Here is a 20290-nt window from a genome sequence, read left to right as displayed (position 1 = left end):
TTTTTTTTAATTGAAATATTTGTAAGAGCTTCAGGACTTTATGTAGGAGCTTGTGATATTGTTATGTGACAGTATTTTGAATTGTGTCATATAGATAAAAATTTGTCTGTATTTGGAACTTGTATGTACGCTTTCTGGGATAGTACCAGTTTTAAACCAGTGATTTTTTTATACTTCCTTAGGAAGGCATTTCATAATCACTTTGTAAAGCCTTAGAAATCACTCATAGTTATCCTCTCCCCCCTCCCCCATTCTTGTGTTCCTCTTTATATTTGTTGGGAGTATATTCTGTTTTCCAGAGGTGCTGGAACAGAAAAAAGTTTGAGAACCATTATGCTAAATCTTCTCAGGGATGTAGCTTATTTTCCTCACTCCTGTTTCCTCAAGGCTAGGAAACGACCCATATTTTTCTGCATGTTGTCTGTTTATTCTTACAATTCCTCTTCTTTTAAGACTGGTGCCCTGCTGGCTATATTTCTTATGTTGTTTGGTCATTGCAATCTAGGAATCTCTAGGTCACTGATATTTTGGTGTAATCCTTGACATATCATATTGGGCAATTGGAAGCAAAACATTTGAAGTTTATTTTTTTCTTAATTTTTGTATTGCAGTGATATTCAACTCAACTTTTCTTGACACACCTACTCATATGGTTCAAAAATGGTTCTACTTCTGACCAAAATCTCCTAAATATCTATAAATGCATTTTCTCATTTCTTTAGTTTTTCAGATTTCATCTCTTTTTGGCCAGTACCATTACTGTTGTGTTTCCTTACCCTATTGAAATATTCATTCTTTCAACCCCCTACCCAATATGAGTTTAAATATGCAAATTTTATAAGCTAGTAGACTGGTGCTTTATGTGTTTAGATAGGTTCTTATCACAGCTTGGCAGTATTTTAGATTTCTTTCCTGCTCCTCACTTTTGCTGTTGTTTTACCTCTGTCGTAAGCCCTCTACTGCCCTCTGCTTTTCTCACTCAGTGCTGGCCTTCTGTTTCATAGAACAGTGTTATAAAACTTGTACTCCTTGCAGTTCTTTGAGATGTGTATACCGATACACATGTGGTCTTGGCAAAAGAAGCTTCTTTATTAGTCAAATAAATGTTGTAAATTATTTCTCACAGATTTATCATGCTCATTAGCATATTGAAGAGTCTGAAAGGTCCTTCTGGAAAGAAACCCATTTAACTTTAACACAGCCTCTCCCTCTCCCCAATCTCACCAAAATTGCTTGTGATAAGGCCCTAAGTAACCTTCTAATGCTGTTTACGATTATTGGTAATTACTGTTATTTACTTTACTAACTCATGTCCTTTTCTTCACCATTCTGTTTTCCTGTTCTGCTGAAGTTAATCTAAAACAGAAATTGTGCCACTTTTCTTCTTATAAATAAATGTATAGCTTCCCTTTCCTAAAGTCTAAATTCTGCTTAGTATGCAAATGTCAACACCATTTTACATTCCCAGTTCATCTGCTTTATACACCAGTATGCGTGCTATTTTATGGTCCTAAAAATTTGTCTGTTTTATAAATACATTTTGTTTAGTACGTACGTCTTATCTATTAGGACTATTCCTTCTCACTCCCTCTCCTAAGTGGGAAATTCTTTCTTAGCTCAACTATTATTATCTCCATGATGGCTTTTCTTAGTCTCTTTCCTTAGGGTTTCCATAGAATGTGTCACATAATATTGTCATTATTTGTTTACATGATTCTCTCCCCTTTTAGACATGAGTCCATTATTTATCTTTGTATCCCCAGCTTTTAACAGAGCACCTTATATGTGAATGTTGACAGATATTTTTTGTTAAATTTTTTAAAAAGCAGGAAAAAAAGCCATTAAGTTATTACTAAAACATAAAGCTACTAAAATACATAAAGCTTTATGTCATACTTTTTAATTTACCTTTTTAAAAAATACATGTTTTTATTGATTTTAGAGAGAGAGAGAAACACTGATGTGAGAGAGAAACATCAATCATCTGCCTCCTGCACATCCCCTACTGGGGTAGAGCCCACAACCTAGGCATGTGCCCTGACTGGGAATCAAACCGGGGATCTTTTGTTGAACTGAGCCACACCAGCAAGGGCTAATTTACTTTTAAATGTCATGCTAAATAAAGAACAATGAAAAATTTAAAATTATTAAGCATGAATTTTACTGTTTATCTTTATATTGTGCAATGCCAGTTTTAAATGCAAATGTAACAGTATGTAACTCTTAGGTGAAATCGCTGGTATTTCATAGCTTGTACATATACAGTATATTTCATTCTTACCAGAATAGGGGAAACACTGCAGAAATCTTAAGCAACTGTTTTTATTTCACTTCCTATACTAGCACATTTTACCAACACACTCTACCTTTGACTTTGGCAGAACCAAAAGGAAAAGAAACTGGCTTGCTCTATCTTTTTTCCTCCTGTGTCATCACTTTGAGCATAAGGGGTTGGTTAATACCAAGGAAGTAACATGAGTAAGAAAAGATACGATAGGGTTTTTTTTGTCATTCATGTTTCTTAGAATACCATTGCCTTTCTTCTGTGTTTGAAGCAAGTTATGATTTAAACAGAAAATATGGCTTCTTGGGCTGTAAGTACTTCTGCTTACTTATAACATGTTTATCTTATACTCACTTTGAGTCTTGCTGAACTCCCATACACCGTAGATCCGCTAGAATTGTTTTATATGAGAATGAGGTGAAAAGGAATGGCAGACATGCATTTTGAATGTATCTCCTTTGTTCACGTGCATGCTACATTGTCCTGTCAGACTTCACTCCAAAAACACAAATTTAAAGGTAAAATTATTAAGAATTTCAAGATGGTGACAGCAGAGCTTTAAACCAAGCACATAGTCTTTCTGAATTTGGAGCTCTGTGTGACTGCACAGATCACATGTCCATGAAATCTGCCCTGAACAAAAGGATTGGAGGGAAATAGTAATATGCATTGAGACAAAGGCTGGCATTGTTCACCTTATACTAATGTTATAAGCATTGATACTACTTTATTTTGAAGCATTTTGAGGGTTGTGTTCCTTATTGTTTTGAAGTTAGGTGCAGCCAAGTGACTTGTTTTGGTAAATGAAATGGGAGCAAAGGAGACTAGTGCTATTCCTTTACCTGTTTTGCTAATAGTGGGAGGTAGCACAAGATTAAAGCAATTTGGAATGCTGAGCCAGTGCATAAAAGACTGCCTTGGACAGTCACTTAAATTCACAGAGGATTTTGCAGGAGTTGATATATCAACTTTAGGTTGTGATGAGCATTTGTTGTTATAGCATAATGTGGCCCATTCTGAGTAATAAGTTTGTAAAATTTCAAAATGAGTGTGTTGTAGAAGCATATGCCTTGTAGGACCGTAGTTATGTATCACAATTTTTGCACCTTATGGGACTTAGTAAACCCACCAAAAAGCATTAAGTATAATATTATAAATAAATACCCAGGAGCTGCTTGATACTGAAAGAATCAAGAGCTCTCTAGTGTATCTTACATCACAGAACTCCTTATATATAGAGCTAGGTCTTGATTTTTTATTTATTAGGAAGAAGAGGAAAATGTGGCTTCAGTAATTTGAAACTCAAGATTAATCTCTACATCTCATTAGAAAAAAACCCAAAACACAACTGGCAGTCTCAGTCTGTTTTAACCAACAAATTACTTGTGAAAAAAGCGTAATTTACACTTCCTTTGACCATTGCTGTTGAAGAGCCTAATATATAATAAAATGGCCAAAATGCTTACCAAATGAACAAAGAAGAAAAAGTCTTTTTGTAAAAAAAAAAAATATCTCTATTGATTTCAGAGAGAGGAAGGGAGAGGGAGAGAGAGAGAGAGAGAGAGAAACATTAGTGATGAGAGAGTCATTGATCGGCTGCCTCCTTCATGCCCCCTACTGGGGCATGTGCCCTTACTGGGAATCAAACCACGATATCCTGAATCATAGGTCAATGCTCAACCACTGAGCCACGCCAGTCGGGCTGTTTGTTGATTTATTGATGATAGCCATTCTGATGGGTATGAGGTGATTCTCATTGTGGTTTTAATTTGTATTTCTCTGATGCTTAGTGGCATTGAGCATCTTTTCATATATCTATTGGTCATTTGTATGTCTTCTTTGGAAAAGTGTCTATTCAGGTCCTCTGCCCATTTTTTAATTGGATTGTGTTTTTTTAACGTTGAGTTTTATGAGTTCTTTATAAATGTAGGATATTAACCCCTTATCAGATGTGTCATTGGCAAGTATGTTCTCCCATTCAGTGGTTTGTCTTTTTATTTTGTTGATAAACTTTTTAGTTTGATGTAGTCTTACTTGTTTATTTTTTCTTTTGTTTTCTTTGCCCAAGGAGATATATTAGAAACAATATTGCTATAAGAAATGCCCAAGATTTTACTGCCTATGTATTCCTCTAGGATTTTTATGGTTTTGAGTCTCAGGTTTAAGTCTTTAATCCATTTTTAGTTTATTCTTCTGTATGGTGTTAGAAGGTGGTCTAGTTTAATTTTTTTGCATATACCTGTATAATTTTCCCCACCCTATTGTGTGTTCTTGCCTCCTTTGTCAAATATCAATTGACCATAAAGGCATGGGTTTATTTCTGGGCTCTCTATTCTGTTTTATTGATCTCTATGTCTGTTTTTATGCTAGTATCATGCTGTTTTGATTACTATAGCCTTGTAATATAGTTTGATATCAGGTAGCATGATTCTTCCAACTTTTCTTCTTTCTCAAGATTGCTGTGGCATCTTTTGTGGTTCCATAAAAATTTTTGGAATATTCTAGTCTGTGAAATGCGCCACTGGTATCTTGATAGGAATTGCATTGAATCTATAGATTGTTTTGGGAAGTATGGACATTTTAATGATGTTAATTCTTCCTATTCATGAACACAGTATATGCTTTCACTTATTTGTATCTTCTTCAATTTTTTTCTTCAGTGTCTTCGAATTTTCTGAGTACAGGTCTTTTACATTCTTGGTTAAATTTATATTCTTAGGTATTTTATTTTTTTGGTGCAGTTGTAAATGGTATTGTTTTCTTAGTTTCCCTTTCTGATATTTCATTATTGGTATATAAAAATGCAACAGATTTCTGGATATTTATTTCATATCCTGCTACTTTACTGAATTCATTTATCAGTTCGATTAGTTTTTGGTGGAATCTTTAGGGTTCTCTATATACAGTATCATGCTATCTGCAGATAATGAGAGCTTTACTATTTTCTTTCCAATTTGGATGTCTTTTATTTCTTATTGTCTGATTGTTGTGGCTAAGACTTCCAGTAGTTAAAGAATATGTCCCTGCCTTGTTCCCAGTCTTAAGGGAAATACTTTTAGTTTTTGTCCATTGAGTGACGTTGGCTGTGTGTTTGTCATATATGGCCTTTATTACATTGAGTTATGTTTCCTCTATTACCAGTTTGCTGAGAGTTTTTATCATAACTGGGTCCTGGATTTCATCAAATGCTTTTTCTGCATCTATTGATAGGATCATGTGATTTTTTTTTACCTTCAGTTTGTGTATGTGATGTATCACATTTATTGATTTGTGGATTTTGTACCAACCTTGCATCCCAGGAATAAATCCCCCTTCATCATAAGGTATGATCAATTTAATGTATTGCCAGATTCGGTTTGCTAATATTTTGTTCAGGATTTTGGCATCTATGTTCATCAGGGATATATTGGCCTATAACTTTCTTTCTTTATAGTGTCTTTTTCTGGTTTTGGAATTAGGATAATACTGGCATACTAAAATGAGCTTGGGAGTCTTTCCTCCTCTTGAATTTTTTTGAGTAGTTGGAGAAGGATAGGTGTTTTTCTTCGAATGTTTGGTAAAATTTTATTTGTTGGGAGGTTTTTTTTTATTACTGCTATAATTTCACTAGTTGTAATCTGTTTATTCAGATTCTCTGATTCTTCCTGATTCAGTTTTGAAAGATTGTATGTTTCTAAGAATTTATCCATTTCTTCCAGATTGTACAATTTGTTGGCATATAAGTTTTCAGTCATAACTTCTTCAAGTAGGTTCTTGATTCCTTGTTTCCTCTCTTCTCCTTCTGGAACCCATGTGGTGTGGATATTGTTATGCTTCATGTTGTTCTAAAGGTCCCTTAAACTATCCTCATTTTTAAAATTCTTTTTTCTTTTTGCTGCTCTTATAGGGTGTTTTCTGCTACCTTGTCTTCCATATCACTGATTTGATCCTCTGCTTCTTCCAAACCTACTGTTTATTCCTCCCAGTGTATTATTTATTTCAGATATTGTATTAATTTCTGACTGGGCTTCTTTATGGTTTCTATGTCTTTTTTTAATGCTTACTGTCTGTTTGTTGAAGTTCTCACTAAGTTTCTTGAGCATCCTTATAATCTGTTTTTTTTTGTGTTTTTTTTTTGCCTTCCATTTCATTAAGACCTTTTTCTGGAGATTTCTCTTGTTCTTTCATTTGGGGCATGTTTCTTTGTCTCCCCATTTTGGCTGCATCTTTGTGCTTGTTTTTATGTATTAGGTAGATATACTATGACTTTCAGTCTTGGTTGGGTGGCCTTATATATTAGATGTCTTGTGTCTTGCAGTCTTCTTGATCATCTTAGCTGGGTGCTCCAAGAATGTCTATTATATGGGCCCTCCTGTTGTAATTAATTGAGTCTTGATTTCTGTTAACCTGTTTGTATGTAGGGTTGACCCTCAGGTGGGCTGTGAGGATTGGCCCATATCTCAGTGTATGAGTTGCAGTGTAGGTGCTGACCACATGAAGTGGAATTTGCCTCAGCAGGGTCTGGCGCCTGTTGAGATTTCCCTTTGAATATGCCGCTTGTGAAGCTAATTGGATCCTGCTCTGATATCTGAATCTGGCCACTGGTGTGTTTGTTATAGGGCCACTTGGGAAGAACTCTGGTGCAGGCCAATGTCAGACTGGCCCTAGGCTATCTGTTTGGAGCTACAAAGTGATCCACAGTTTATGGCTGCCTCTCCTGGGCCTGGGTGTGCATGGGGAGGACCAGGCTGTGCACCCAGGCCAGCCTTTACCAGCACCAGGCCCGGGGACAGGTCAGCAAAAATCCCAAGGAACCCTAAGATCCTCCTTCCCCTGCCTCTACCTGTCAGCTGCCTGTTAGGCTCAGTCATTGAAAGAGCCTCTGGTGGTACTTGAGTTGCGTGAGGTAGGTTCTCAGTGAGTTACAAGGTAGGGGTGAGTGGTGTTTACCGCATTGATACAGGTTTGAACTCGGTGCCAGTGCTTGGTCTGAGGCCACTCAGCAAATGTCCTAGGGCATACCTACTTCCACCTGCTGGGTGCTTGCACACCTTTGTGGTGGGATGGGGTCTCAGGGAGTTGCAGGGTGATGCCAGCAGAGTTTATCAGTTCCAAACAGGCCAAGATTTGGCCATGTGAAGGGAGGACGCTGCACTGGTTGGATGTGTGAGGGAAAAATGGCCCCTGCCTAGAACTACACAACTCAGTCTTTCCCAGATTGTTTCCCTGCTGAGCCCAGTCTCAGCAGGGCAGGGCTGCCTAGAATTGGGAGAATGGGGCTAATGGATCTCCCATGCGGGTGAAGTACAGAGTAGATATTCTGTTAATTGCTGGTGATCTTAAATGCCTGCTAAATACCTAGCATTGTGATAGGCATTGTAAAATATTCAGGGAAGATAAAAGACATGCTTAGAACTAGAAGTTAGAAATGCTATCATTTTCCGTATTCAAATACTTTATAAATTCATTAAAATTTCCTAGTATTTTCTTGATAATAACTGGTTATTTAAAGTTAGAATCACATTTAATACTCATTTATATTCTAAAAACATAACTAGGAACTAGAAAGTAGGTCTGACATTTTTATTTGGTTCAACCAATTTTGCTGTGATTGTGTACTGGGAAGCAGTGGACCTTATTTTCAAAATCCTATCTCTTCAGAGAGAACTTTATTTCTAGGAATTGTAGCTTTTTTGGAAATTTTTATACTGTTGATAGCATAAAAGAAAAAGTTAAAAATAGCATTGTTTTTCATTTTGTTAGTTTCCTATTGATGCTGTAATACATTTGCCACAAATTATCTTACAGATTTATTATCTTACAAATTTATTACCGTACAGTTATAAAAGTCAGAAGTTTTTTAAAAAATGTATTGATTTTAGGGAGAAAGAAAGGAAGGGGAGAAGAGAGAGAGAGAGAGAGAGAGATTGATTTGTTGTTCTACTTATATATGCATTCAGTGGTTGATTCCTGTATGTGCCCTGACTGTGCATCAAACCCACAACCTTGGCATATTGGGATGATGCTCTAACCAATTGAGCTACCCGGCCAGGGCAAAAATAGCAATTTTTGCTATAAAATTACCACACTTGTTTTGGAGGCAATAGGACATGTGCTACTCTTATAAGAAAAGGTGGGGAAGATTAGAAAATATAGTCTTTTTTTTTTTAGTAACACATTGTTCCTATTAAAAATTTAAATGTACTTTTAGTTATATGAAACAAATTATTCCCTTAAAGTGAAGCCTGGCAATTTTCTGAGTCTTGAATGCCTCACTAGCATTTATTTATATTAAATATATTGATTTTTAAAATCTTTGTATGTTTTTATTTATATATGCAAACTTGATGTATAGAATTTTTTTATTGAGTGAAGGACTAGTGTGTCCACAAATATTTATTAAACAGAATTGTGGATCGGTGTTGCTGTATCAAGTCTTTATTATTTACAGCCTTTGTCAGTGACATCTATAAAATTATTAAAGAGTCTTTATTGTAGAATAGTATGAGAAAAATTTAAAATATTTTGGTTACTAGATTAGGTAAAACTAATCTTTTAGAAATAGAACCCATTTTTATTTTTAAAATTAGGAACCTGCAGCAGTTTCTACAAGAATTTAGGCGTAGTCAAATATTTGACAACTGACAGTAAAACAACTTATCAAAAATAATAAGAGAGCCCTGCCGGGTTTGCTCAGTTGGTTAGAGTGTCCTCCTGATAATACCAAGGTTGCAGGTTTGATCTCTGATCAGGAAACGCGGAAGAATTAACTAATGAATGCATAAATGAGTGGAACAACAAATCAGTGTTTCTTTCTCTCTCCCTTTTCTCTCTCTCTCTTTCTCTTCCTCCCTCCCGCCCTCCCTCTCTAAAAATCAATAAATAAAAATTTAAAAAGTAATGAAAGAAGAATGAATTAAATAAATTCAAATATCCAAAAACTAGGATACTTATTGGATAAAAGTGCTATATCTTTTTACTGAAAAATGTAGTTCAACGAGAAATTAATGGTGAAAATTGAATATCATTTTGGCTTAAATTTTAATTATCATAATATCTTAAAATATTACTTATAAAATAATTTAGAAAGACTAATAAGTTTTTTTTAAAAAAAGACAATAATCTAGACAGAGATCAAGACAGAGAATGTAGAGGACTATATTACAAATAGGAATTATAAAAACTGGGTCCAAGTTGAGTAAGATGTTTCAGTGGAGACATAACTAGTTAAGTTTATTTTTTATTTTTTTGGAAATATGCTTTGGTATAAATACAGGTAGTTGAGAGTAAATGACCTGTGTTCTGAGCTGTTTATTTTAGGTAATATTTTTGTGCTTATATGATGTATAGTTATATTATTAGAGGTGTTCTACTCCCAAATAAGTAATTTAATAAATTAACCAAGTAAAACCAAAGGTGCTACACATGCAGTTTGCTTTTGCTGACTCTATTTTTTACTTACATTATTAATCTTTGCTTAGAGGGATAGGTCTAAATTTAAGTCATACAGGGCAAAGTGAACAGCAAAAAGTCCTGATTTCCATTTGATATACAAGATAGTTCTAATATTGGAATATTTTAACAAAATGCAGTATTTTAATTTGCTTATAATTTGTGCTCTCTGGTAAATGCAAAATTGTTCCTATTATATTTCAGAACAAAATGAGTTCTTATATTAGTGTTCTTACTATCATATTTTTTTAAACGTTTTTTTAGAGCAGTTTTAGTTTCACAGCAAAATTGAACAGAGTACCCATATGCTTCCTTTCCTACCACAGTATAGCTTCCCTACTGTCAGCATTCCTGCAGCAGAGTGGTACATTTGTTACAGCCAGGAACCTACACTGACACATCATTACCACCCAAAGTCCATAGTTTACATTGGGTTTCACTCTTATTGGAATATATTCTGTGCATTTTGACAATGTACACTGACACATATCCATCATAATATCATACAAAATTGTAGTATCACTTTATAACTCTGGGTTTCTATTGGTTTTTAAATTTTTTTTTAATCATAGAAGAATTTTAAAGTCCTTTATATTTAAGAGGTAGAGAAAATACGTTGAATTGTATCCCCATGTTTAGAGAGTCAAGTTTGAAGGTTAGTAGTATAAATATGTAGTGTTCGGTAGGAAAGTCATGTGGACAAGATCTTACCACTTAGGCTTTATAAGCTGATTTCCTCTGTTGCATATTATGTTTTCTTTGTCCCATTTCCTTTTATATTAATTGTAGTACACACAGTTATTTTCCTTTTAGTTGAAATTCTTAAGTAATATAAAACATTTTACTTCTAAAATTCCCTTTTTTGATGACATATTGCCGTAATTACATTAGACCCTCCTTTATGAGCATTTAGCTATTATTTTACTAAGTAGGCTTTAATTCTTTCTCATATAGTTTTCAGAGTTTAAACATTTTAAAATTATTTTTTAGTTTTGAGAACAAATTTTAAAAGTTTATTTTTTATTGTCTCACCAATTTTTAAAAAATGACTTGCATTTTAAATAACAGGTTTTGGGGTTTTTTGTTTGTTTGTTTTTAATTCAATAGGTTGGTTGCTTGCCTAAACTGGATTTGAAGCAATTCAAACTACTGGAGATCTGCTATTTTACAATATCACAATTGGAAAGAAGCAGGTTTTCAAATAATGGAAGAGTCTAAGACCTCTAAAAGTGAAAATCATGAACCAAAGAAGAATGCTTGGACGCCTTCTGAAGAAAGCAAAACAGTTAAAGTTACAACTAATCAAACTTTGAAAGCCAGAAATGATAAATCCATAAAAGAAATTGGGACCAGCTCTCCAAATAGGAATAGTAGTAAAAAAAATAAGCAAAATGATATTTGTATAGAAAAAACTGAAGTTAAATCATGTAAAGTATATGCTGCCAATGTGCCAGGCCCTAAAGATTTGGGGTTAGTCCTTCGAGATCAAAGTCATTGCAAAGCAAGAAAGTCACCTAACTCACCTGTGAGAATAGAAAAGGTACCTGTTTCACAGGTAAAAGTAGAAAAGGCATCCAGTTTACAGGCAAAAACAGAAAAATTGCCAAAGTCACCTAATTCACCAGTGAAAACAGAAAAGGCACCCAGTTCACAGGCAGCAATAGCAGAGAAGGCACTTAGTTCACAGAAGAAAGAAAAAGCACCTAGTTCTCAGATGAAATCAGAAAAGGTTCCCAGTTCACTGGCAGAAGCAGAGAAGGCACCCAGTTTACTGTTGAAAGAAAACACGAGACAGGCAGAATTACAGCAGACTGGAAAAAAAATTCCAAGTTCCTTTACTTCTTTGGACAAAGTAAATATTGATGTAGAGGGAGAAAAATCTGCTCCGGAAAACTCACCACTTTCTCAGAAGCAACAGATATCTATGGATAATACTGGTGATTCTGATGATAGTGCTTCAGGAATTGAAGACATATCGGATGATTTGAGTAAGTACAAATTAGATTATTCCACAAGTCACTTTTTTGGAGAGATTTTCCTAAACATTCTTTATTACTCCCATTTTGATTTTAACCACTTTATAATTCAGAAGGAAATAATATGGCTCTTTAAGCTAAAAAAGAACTACATTTATTATGGTAGGTAAAAAGCCAGTGCAAATATAAATTTAGTGGCTCCTGTAGTCAGTGTAGTCAGTATGTTTCCTCCCCTCCTCTTCCTCTTCCCTCCTCCTTTCCTGCCTCCCGCGCCCCCCCCCCCATACTCCTTTTAAATGGTCCTGGTAATATATTGCTCATTCATTCACCAAACATGTATGTGTTGAGTTTGTATTATATGTCAAGCATGTATGTACAATGGAAAACCAAAAAAACACACACCACAACTCCCCCCTTCCCCCCCCGCCCCAAACCTCAAGAAAGCTTCTAGTTAGATGGGGATGATACAAATAAAGTGGTAATTTAGTTGTGTCAAAAATTGAGAACACACATGATTTAATTGAGAGATTTAGACTTTGGATTGAAAAAATGCATGGTATAAATATGAGACTGCAATGTGACTAGAACAGGGATTTGAGGGGGAAAGTGGCAAAAGATGCAGCTGAAAAGTACACAGGAATTGGAGAATAAAGGGTCTTTTAGGACATTATAAAGGGTTTGGACTTTATTATGAGTGTTTTGAGAAGCCACTGACTAGTTTTAAGCAAGGTAGTGCCGTGATCAGATATATATATCTGTGCCAGGTACTGATCTAGTTGCTAGGAATATGGCAGTGAACAAATATGTATGTATATTTGGCTACAGTGCAGCAAATTCTTTGACAGGAACAAGACTGCAAGCAGAGATTGGTTAGAACACTGCTGCAGTTTACTTGAGAGTTATCGTTGTAAAATTCATTTCCTTGGATTTTGATTTGAGCTTGATTTGAATTGTTTATAAATATTATCCTTGTCTTTTGAGTATTTTAATTCTGATTTTGTTTAATGATTTTTCTTTGGCAGTCTTTTTTCTTAATGTTTCTGTGGTAGAAGAATAAAGCCTTTCCTTGATGTATAGACAAAAAAGGAAATGCTACTTCTAAATCATTATTTACCACACTTTGAGAAACACTGGTAAAGAGTTCAGAAATAGCTGCTTTTTTTTAATGGTGGTATACAGATTATGGTATATTGACAGACCATTTATAGAAATTGTAGTGGTATCTTTAGGTGTATAAGAAAAAATAACTATTATAATTTTATAGATAAGGCTTAGGATAAGGACAAAAAAAGTAATTTAAAGACAGTATCAAATAAACAGTAGTACTGTTAGAGTTTAGATATGGCAGATTTAAACATGATAGTACGTGAAATGAAGTTGGCAAATAACTGGTGCATAAAATCACTTATGAGGGTTTCATCACTTGAATTAGTGAAAAATCTGGTTTAAAGATTATATTTTTAAAATAAATGAGGTGACAGAGCGATATCTAAGAGTATTGGTTCTGAGTAAAATTGCATAGGTTTTGAATCCCATCTTCCCCACTTAATAACTTTGTAATCTTGCATAAGTTGCTTATATTTTAAAACATTTCTCAGTTTCCTCATTTTTTAAAAAGTAGAAATGTTGCTACCTATATTATGAAGGTTAAGTGAAGTAATTCAGTAGAGTGTTTCTTGTAATGCCTGATACAGGCATGCAGTAGTAATGAGTATCCTTTATTATTTCTCCAATTAAATGTAATTTTGTTATTTGTTAACATGGAGAAAAGTTGAACTAGCTTAAGGAAGCTAGTAGACCAAGTAGAGGTCGGTCCTTTTGGGAGACTTGGTTTAGCAAATTAATAAGAATGATTTACAGTACTGCATAGCAATCATTTTTCATAAATAAGTGCTTCTCATGTTTTAAAGAATTATCTTTAATATGTATAATATCTGCCTTAAAGTCATATTCATATATAATTGTTTAGTACTTTTTTATGATATGAAAAAATTCAGATTAATAATATTTGAATTATTTCTCATTAGATTACCCCTTTGTAAATAAAATAAAATCTTTATATCTGGATCATTGTCTATTTGGACTTAATAGGCTTTATAGAAATTTGATTACTCTCAGGCCCACCTGAGATTAGTGGATTGATCTTCACTAGACCTAACTTTAGCTCCCACCTAGCACTTCCACCATTGTTTCTTTAGCCATTTATTCATTCAATAAATATTCTTTGTGGGTGTCTGCTGTGTTCCAGGTACTGATCTAGTCGCTAGGACGATGGCAGTGAACAAAACAGACTAAACTGCTCTTATGGAATTAATATTCTAAGTGGGAGGGGACAAACAACAAACAGAGTAAATAACAAAAGTATATAATAAGTTAGATGGTGATAAATTTTATGAGAAAAATAAAATAGGAAAGGTTATAGGGAATGATGTTACTCTGTCTGGTGGTGGTTCAAATTTGAATTGTCACCAAGATGGTGACAGAGCAAATACGCTAAGGAAAGAGGTGAGAGAGTGAACCTGGTGAATATTTGAGGGGGGAATATTCTAGATCTGGGCTTCTCAAACATTAATATGCATATCAATCACCTGGGACTCATTAAAATGCCTCCATTTCCAGAGATTTTTTTTATTTAGAAAGTCTACAGTGGGGCCTGAGATACTAGATTTCTAATAAGCTCTATAGTGAAGTTGAAGCTGCTGGTCAGGATCATGCTTTCGAGCAGCATAACCAAACTCATCTCCCTACTTTCACTTACACCACCCTTCATTGTGTTTTCAACATAGCAGCCAGAATGATCCTGTTAAAATTATTCAGATCATGTTACTACTGTTCAAAATGTTTCAGTGGTTTTCTGTACAACAGAATAAGCTAGTGTCCTTGCAGTGACTTATAGGACCCTACATGATTTGTGACACTCCCCCATTTTTCTGCCCTCATTCATCTGTTTCTTACCCATTCTCTCTCTCTGCTCCAACTGCATAATTTCCTTTCAGTTCCTCAGATGTGAAGGCAAATGACCACTTAATGGCCTTCACATTTGCCTTTTCCTTTGCCTGGAACACTCTTCCTGCAAATATCCATATATATCTCTCAACCTCCTTCACCTTTTCAGTAAGACTTTTGCTGGGTCACTTATCTAAAATGTATAACCCTCACCTCTACCTTTGATATTCCTTATTCCTTTTACCTATTTAATTTTTCTTCATAGTCCTTATCACCATCTATCATATTTTTAATTTTTTTTAGATCCTCACCTGAGGATATTTTTTCCATTGCTTTTCAGAGAGAGTAGGGGAGAGAGACATTGAGTGGTTACCTCCTGGCCCAGGGCTGGGGATCAAGCCTGTAACCCGAGGTACGCGCCCTTGACCCGAAACGATCCCAAGACCCTTGAGTCTGCTGGCCGATGCTCTAACCACTGAACAAAACTGGCTAGGGCCATATTTTTAATTTTTTAATTTACCTTTTTATATAATAGGTTTGTTGAGATACAATTCACATGCCGTAAAACTTGCCATTTAAAATATACAATTTAGTGGTTTTTAATATATTCACAAGGTTGTGTAGATAAAACTAATTCCTGAACATTTTCATTACCCCCAAAAGAAACTCCATATTCATTAGCAGCTACTCATTATCCCTTTCTCCTAGCCAATGTCAACCTCTAATCTACTTTATCTCTCTCTAGATTTGCCTATTTTATATAAATAGAATCATACAGCATATGGCCTTTTGTGTCTGGCTTTTTTATTTAGCATAATGTTTTCAAGATTCATCCATGTTGTAGCATACATATATTAATATATCTGTCATACCTTTTTAATTGATGAATAATATTCCATTGTATGGCTACATTACATTTTGTTTATCCTTTCATCAGTTGATAGATACTTGATTTGTCTCCATCTTTTGGCTATTATTAATAATGCTGCTATGAACCTTTAATAGTTTTTATGTGGATGTATGTTTTCATTTCTCCTTGATATATATGTTGGAGTCAAATTGCTGAGTCATATGGTAACTCTATGTTTAACTTTTTTTGAGTGGTATAATACATATACGATTTACCATTTTAACTGTTTTAAAGGTACAGTTCAGTGTAATTAAGTACATTTACAGTGTTGTACAACCATCACCACTATCTAATTGCAGAACTTTTTCATAACCCCAAAGGGAAACCCATTTCCCCCTTTCTCTATCCTCAACCACTAATCGGCTTTCTGTTTCTATGTATTTCCCTATTCTAGATATTTCATAGAATGGAATCATATAATATGTTTTTTGTGTGTCTGGCTTCATTAAACACCATGTAAGGTCATTCATGAAGTATATGTCAGTACTACTTTCCTTTTTAATGCTGATGCTATAAAGTGCAATATGTCCCCTCAAAATTCCTTTGTTGAGGCCTTAACTTCTAGTGTGATTGTATTTGGTGATACGCACTTTTAGAAGGTAGTTAGGAGTAAATGAGGTCATAAAAGTGGGATCCTAGGCTGATAGGATTGGAGGCCTTATAAGAAGAGGAAGAGGAAGGTCTTTCTCAGTGTGTACACCAAGAAAAAGCCATGTGAGGTGGCTGTCTACAATCCAAGGAGAGCTGTCATCAAATGTTAACCCTGCTAACACCTTGATCTTGACCTTCCTGCCCCCAGAACTGTGAGAAAACAAATTTCTGTTGTTTGAGCCACCCAGTCTGTGGTATTTTGTTAAGGCAGCCTAAACTAAGACAGCTGAATAATTCCATTGTATAGATATGTCACATTTTCATTTATTTAGTGATGGACATTTGGGTCATTTCCACCTTTGATTAAATAGTGTTGCTATGAACATTCATGTGCAGGTTTTTGTTTGAATACCTGTTTCAGCTCTTGTTTTGTGAGAGTATTAATACCTTAAGGAACTAGTGTTCTGTGAAACAAAGTTTGGGAAGTTCTGCCTGGTGTTACTTAATTTGGATGTTGATTTCAGGAAATTAAATAATTTCTTTTTTACTTTTAAAGATAGCGTTCTCTAATTCTTTCTATTGGTAGAAGTGATAATTATACAGTATTTGCTGATTTGCCTCTGGAGGTGATGTGTCTCCTATCACAAAAGCAGAGAATAGAAAGGCAAAACTTTCATAAAGATATTACAAATAAAGAGAAATTAAAATAAATTTTAAAAAAAGATGTTACAAGAAGGATTCGAACATTAGAAGTGTCACTAGGTTAGCTAAGTGTTTCTTAAATTATTGGCATGCAGGGCAAGTTGTACATATAGAGAAGGTTAGAGTATTATATTATCACCTTGCTGCTATCCTTTTTCATGAAATGTTGAAATAAGACTTGTATTTCACCTTTTCTTTTACATTTCCATCATAAAATTACTAAAAGACTAAATTAGTTGTCCAGATATTAGGACACAGTTGCAAATTGCTTATGGTTCATCATTGTTCCTGACAATTTTTTTATTGATTGAATTTTTTTGAAAGAGAGAGAAACATTGATTTGTTGTTCTACTTATTTATGCATTCATTGTTTGATTCTTGTATGTGCCCTAACTGGGGATGGAACCTGCAACCTTGGTGTATTGGGACTATGCTGTAACCAACTGAGCTTCCCGGCTAGAGTTCCCTGGACAATAATTTAAGAAACATTTGGCTAACCTAGTAACACTTGTAATGTTTGAAGCTAGAGTTTGCCTTCCTATTCTCTGCTTTTGTTGTAGACACATTACCTCTAGAGGCACACTATTTCTTTGTTCAGAAAATTAGTGCTATTAAAAGGTAGAATTGACCATTAGAGTTTTTGATATAGATGGCATGTAGTTGGCATTTGAGGACAGAGTGGAGAGATATGTTGATTATCTATGAGTATTTACTTTTAGAAGTGCTTTTAGATACATCCAAATTAATTTATTCAACATACTTTAAGTGTCATCTCTGGTCTAGGTATTGTATTAAAATATGAAGATACAAAGTTAAATAAGACCCAGTCATTGGCATAAAGGAGTTCATCTCATCTAGTGTAGGAGATAGATAAATGAATATAAATTACATTATTATGCAAATGTGAAATAACAGAGGGTGCTATTATAGAATATAAAGAATATCAACTGTCTTTTGAAACAGGTGACCAGTTGAATTTTGCATGACAAGTAAACATTACTAGTTGAAGTGGAGAGGGCCTTGATGGTAGAGTGGACAGCATATGTAAAGGTATTGAGACTTGAAGTAGCAGTGACCCATTCTAGCACATGTGGTATGAATGAAGTGAAAAGTGTTAGGGCAGGATATAAGATTAGAGATATAAATAGCATAGCTCTCTTTCTTGAGGTCTTAGCTTAACATTTCAAAGACACTTTCCCTGACTCATATTTAAAGTTGTTCTCCCTCTAAGTTACATGCTTTTATTCCTTTATAACACCATTATAACTTGGAATTGTTGTATTTTGTTTACTGCCTTAATAAGAGTAAGAACTGCCTGTAATATGATAGAGAGTTTTATCTATTTTAAGCAAGAAAATAACATGATGCAATTAGTATTTTAAAAAAATCACTTGTGGTGGAACCTACTGTATGCCAGGTACATACATATTGCTAGGTGCTGGAAATGCAAAGATGAAAGCGCATAATCTATGCCTTAAAGAGATTACAATCTAGTTAGGAGACTAATAAAAAATATTGATGTGGTAGAGATATTCATGGGTTTAGTGAAAGCAAAGAAGGAGGAACCTGGTGTGGGTTTGTGGTCTGGAGTATGCATGTTCTTTTAGCTACTAGTGTATAGTGATAAAGTTACTAAAGTGACTTTAGTTCAATGACTAATCTTTGGGACTTAAAAGAGCTTTTTATTATATTTACTTCAGAGATTCCACAAAATAGTTGTGTTATGTTAGCTTTGTATAGTAAGTCTTAGTCATATTTGTCTCTTTTGATAGGTAGGTTGGAAGAACAAGATAGGCATATGACCCATAAAGTAGATTTTTCTTTGTGAATTTTTAAAAAAAAAAATATCTTTATTGATTTCAGAGAGAGGAAAGGAGAGGGAGAGAGAGAGATAGAAACATCAATGATGAGAGAGTCATTGATCTCCTGCCTAGCCCGCAACTCTGGCATGTGCCCTGACCGGGAATCGAACTCCAATTGCCTGGATCCTAGGTCGACACTCAACTGCTGAATCATACCTGGCCGGGCTCTTTGTGAATTTTGATACCATGTATATCTCTTACATACATTTTACATAGGTGTGCCAACTTGTACAATTAAGGAAAGAATATTTTTTTCTGTGTGTGTATAAATTGAATGTCTGTTTTTCATTAAATTTTTTTCAGTTGACCGGTACTGATGATAACTAAGTGATTGCTTCCTTTTCTAGGTAAAATGAAGAATGATGACTCTAATAAAGAAACTTCTTCAGAGATGGACTATTTAGAAAATGCCACTGTGATAGATGAATCTACATTGACACCTGAGCAGAGGCTAGGCTTGAAACAAGCAGAAGAACGCTTAGAAAGAGATCACATCTTTCGACTTGAAAAAGTATACTATGTTGTTTTAGTTATTTGGAGGAAAATGTGTTTCTCATAACTTTTCTTTCCCAAGTACAGCTTTTTATTTTTCTTCTATTCCTAAGGCAGAAGTAGCACTCATCTTTCCTCACTTCCCTCTTTCCTTTCTACTTTTTCTCCTTCTCTCCCTTCCCTCCCTTTGTTTAGCAAATCCTTACGTCTGTGAGTCTGACTTCATTTATTCATTCCATAGGTTGACAAACTGTGGCCTACCCTCTTATTTTTGTATTTTGTGTCTTCTTTTTTTAAATTGTGTTAAAATACACCTAGCCCCTTGTTTTTGTAAAAAAGTTTTTTTGTAACACAACCATGCCCATTTGTGTACGTATTGTCTATGGCTGCTTTTGTGCTACCATGGCAGAGTTGAGTTTAGTAGTTACTACAAGGAATGTATGGCCCGCAAAGCAAAAAATACCTACTTTTTACCAAAGCATAAAATTTACCAAAATATTACTTTGTCTCTTTGTGAAAGAAGTTTGCTGACCCTTGATTTACTTACTCATCAAATAGATACTGAGCACCTGTTATGTTCTAGGTAATGAGCGAGGCATTGGGAATTTATTGGTGAAAATGACACAGTTTCTGTCCATTCGAAGTTAACAGTTCATTTGGAGGGACAGAAATGAATTAGAAAATACTACGTGATGTTCTAGACTTCCTCCATTTCCTCTTGCTTTACTTCTCCTCCCCCCTCCCCCCATATTTACGGAACATTTATGTATTAGGAACTGTTCTAGCCATTGGTATCTTGTTCCTGAGTACTAATTAATTTCTTAACCTAGAAATACACATTCCTAGCCTTAATAAAAATACTGCTAGGTATTGAAGGAATGAATAGTAAATTAATCTGTTCACAAATAGATGCTTGGGGTATTTGTGAGTATGCCTACAAGGAAATAGGTCATCATTCTTGATAACTAATGAAAGAAAGAAATGGTCTGATTTTGTGTAGTTTAGAAAAATGAGGTCATGCTAAATTGAACAAGGCAATCCTGAGTTATTACTAGAACTTATGACAGAGTAGTCACCCTATGAAAATAGAAAGGAA

The 20290-nt window shown here is 34.6% G+C and overlaps 1 protein-coding gene across 7 annotated transcripts in view; it reads left to right on the top strand.

Moving 5' to 3' along the window:
* The window catches only part of TUT4 (terminal uridylyl transferase 4), a 151419-nt gene that overhangs the window by 62311 nt on the left and 68818 nt on the right, over positions 1–20290 (top strand). For all 7 annotated transcript variants that reach the window (XM_087820435.1, XM_087820437.1, XM_087820436.1 and 4 more), the window contains 2 exons: positions 10823–11703; positions 19050–19213. In XM_087820435.1, coding sequence (XP_087676561.1) covers positions 10920–11703; positions 19050–19213 — 948 coding nt within the window. In that variant the 5' untranslated portion in view covers positions 10823–10919. The remainder of the gene's footprint in view (positions 1–10822; positions 11704–19049; positions 19214–20290) is intronic.

The sequence above is a fragment of the Miniopterus natalensis genome, chromosome 9, assembly GCF_054644295.1.
Source record: "Miniopterus natalensis isolate mMinNat1 chromosome 9, mMinNat1.hap1, whole genome shotgun sequence".
Classification (NCBI taxonomy): Eukaryota; Metazoa; Chordata; class Mammalia; order Chiroptera; family Miniopteridae; genus Miniopterus; species Miniopterus natalensis.
Note: the sequence above shows the minus strand (reverse complement) of the source record. Positions and strands in the feature narration are given on the sequence as shown.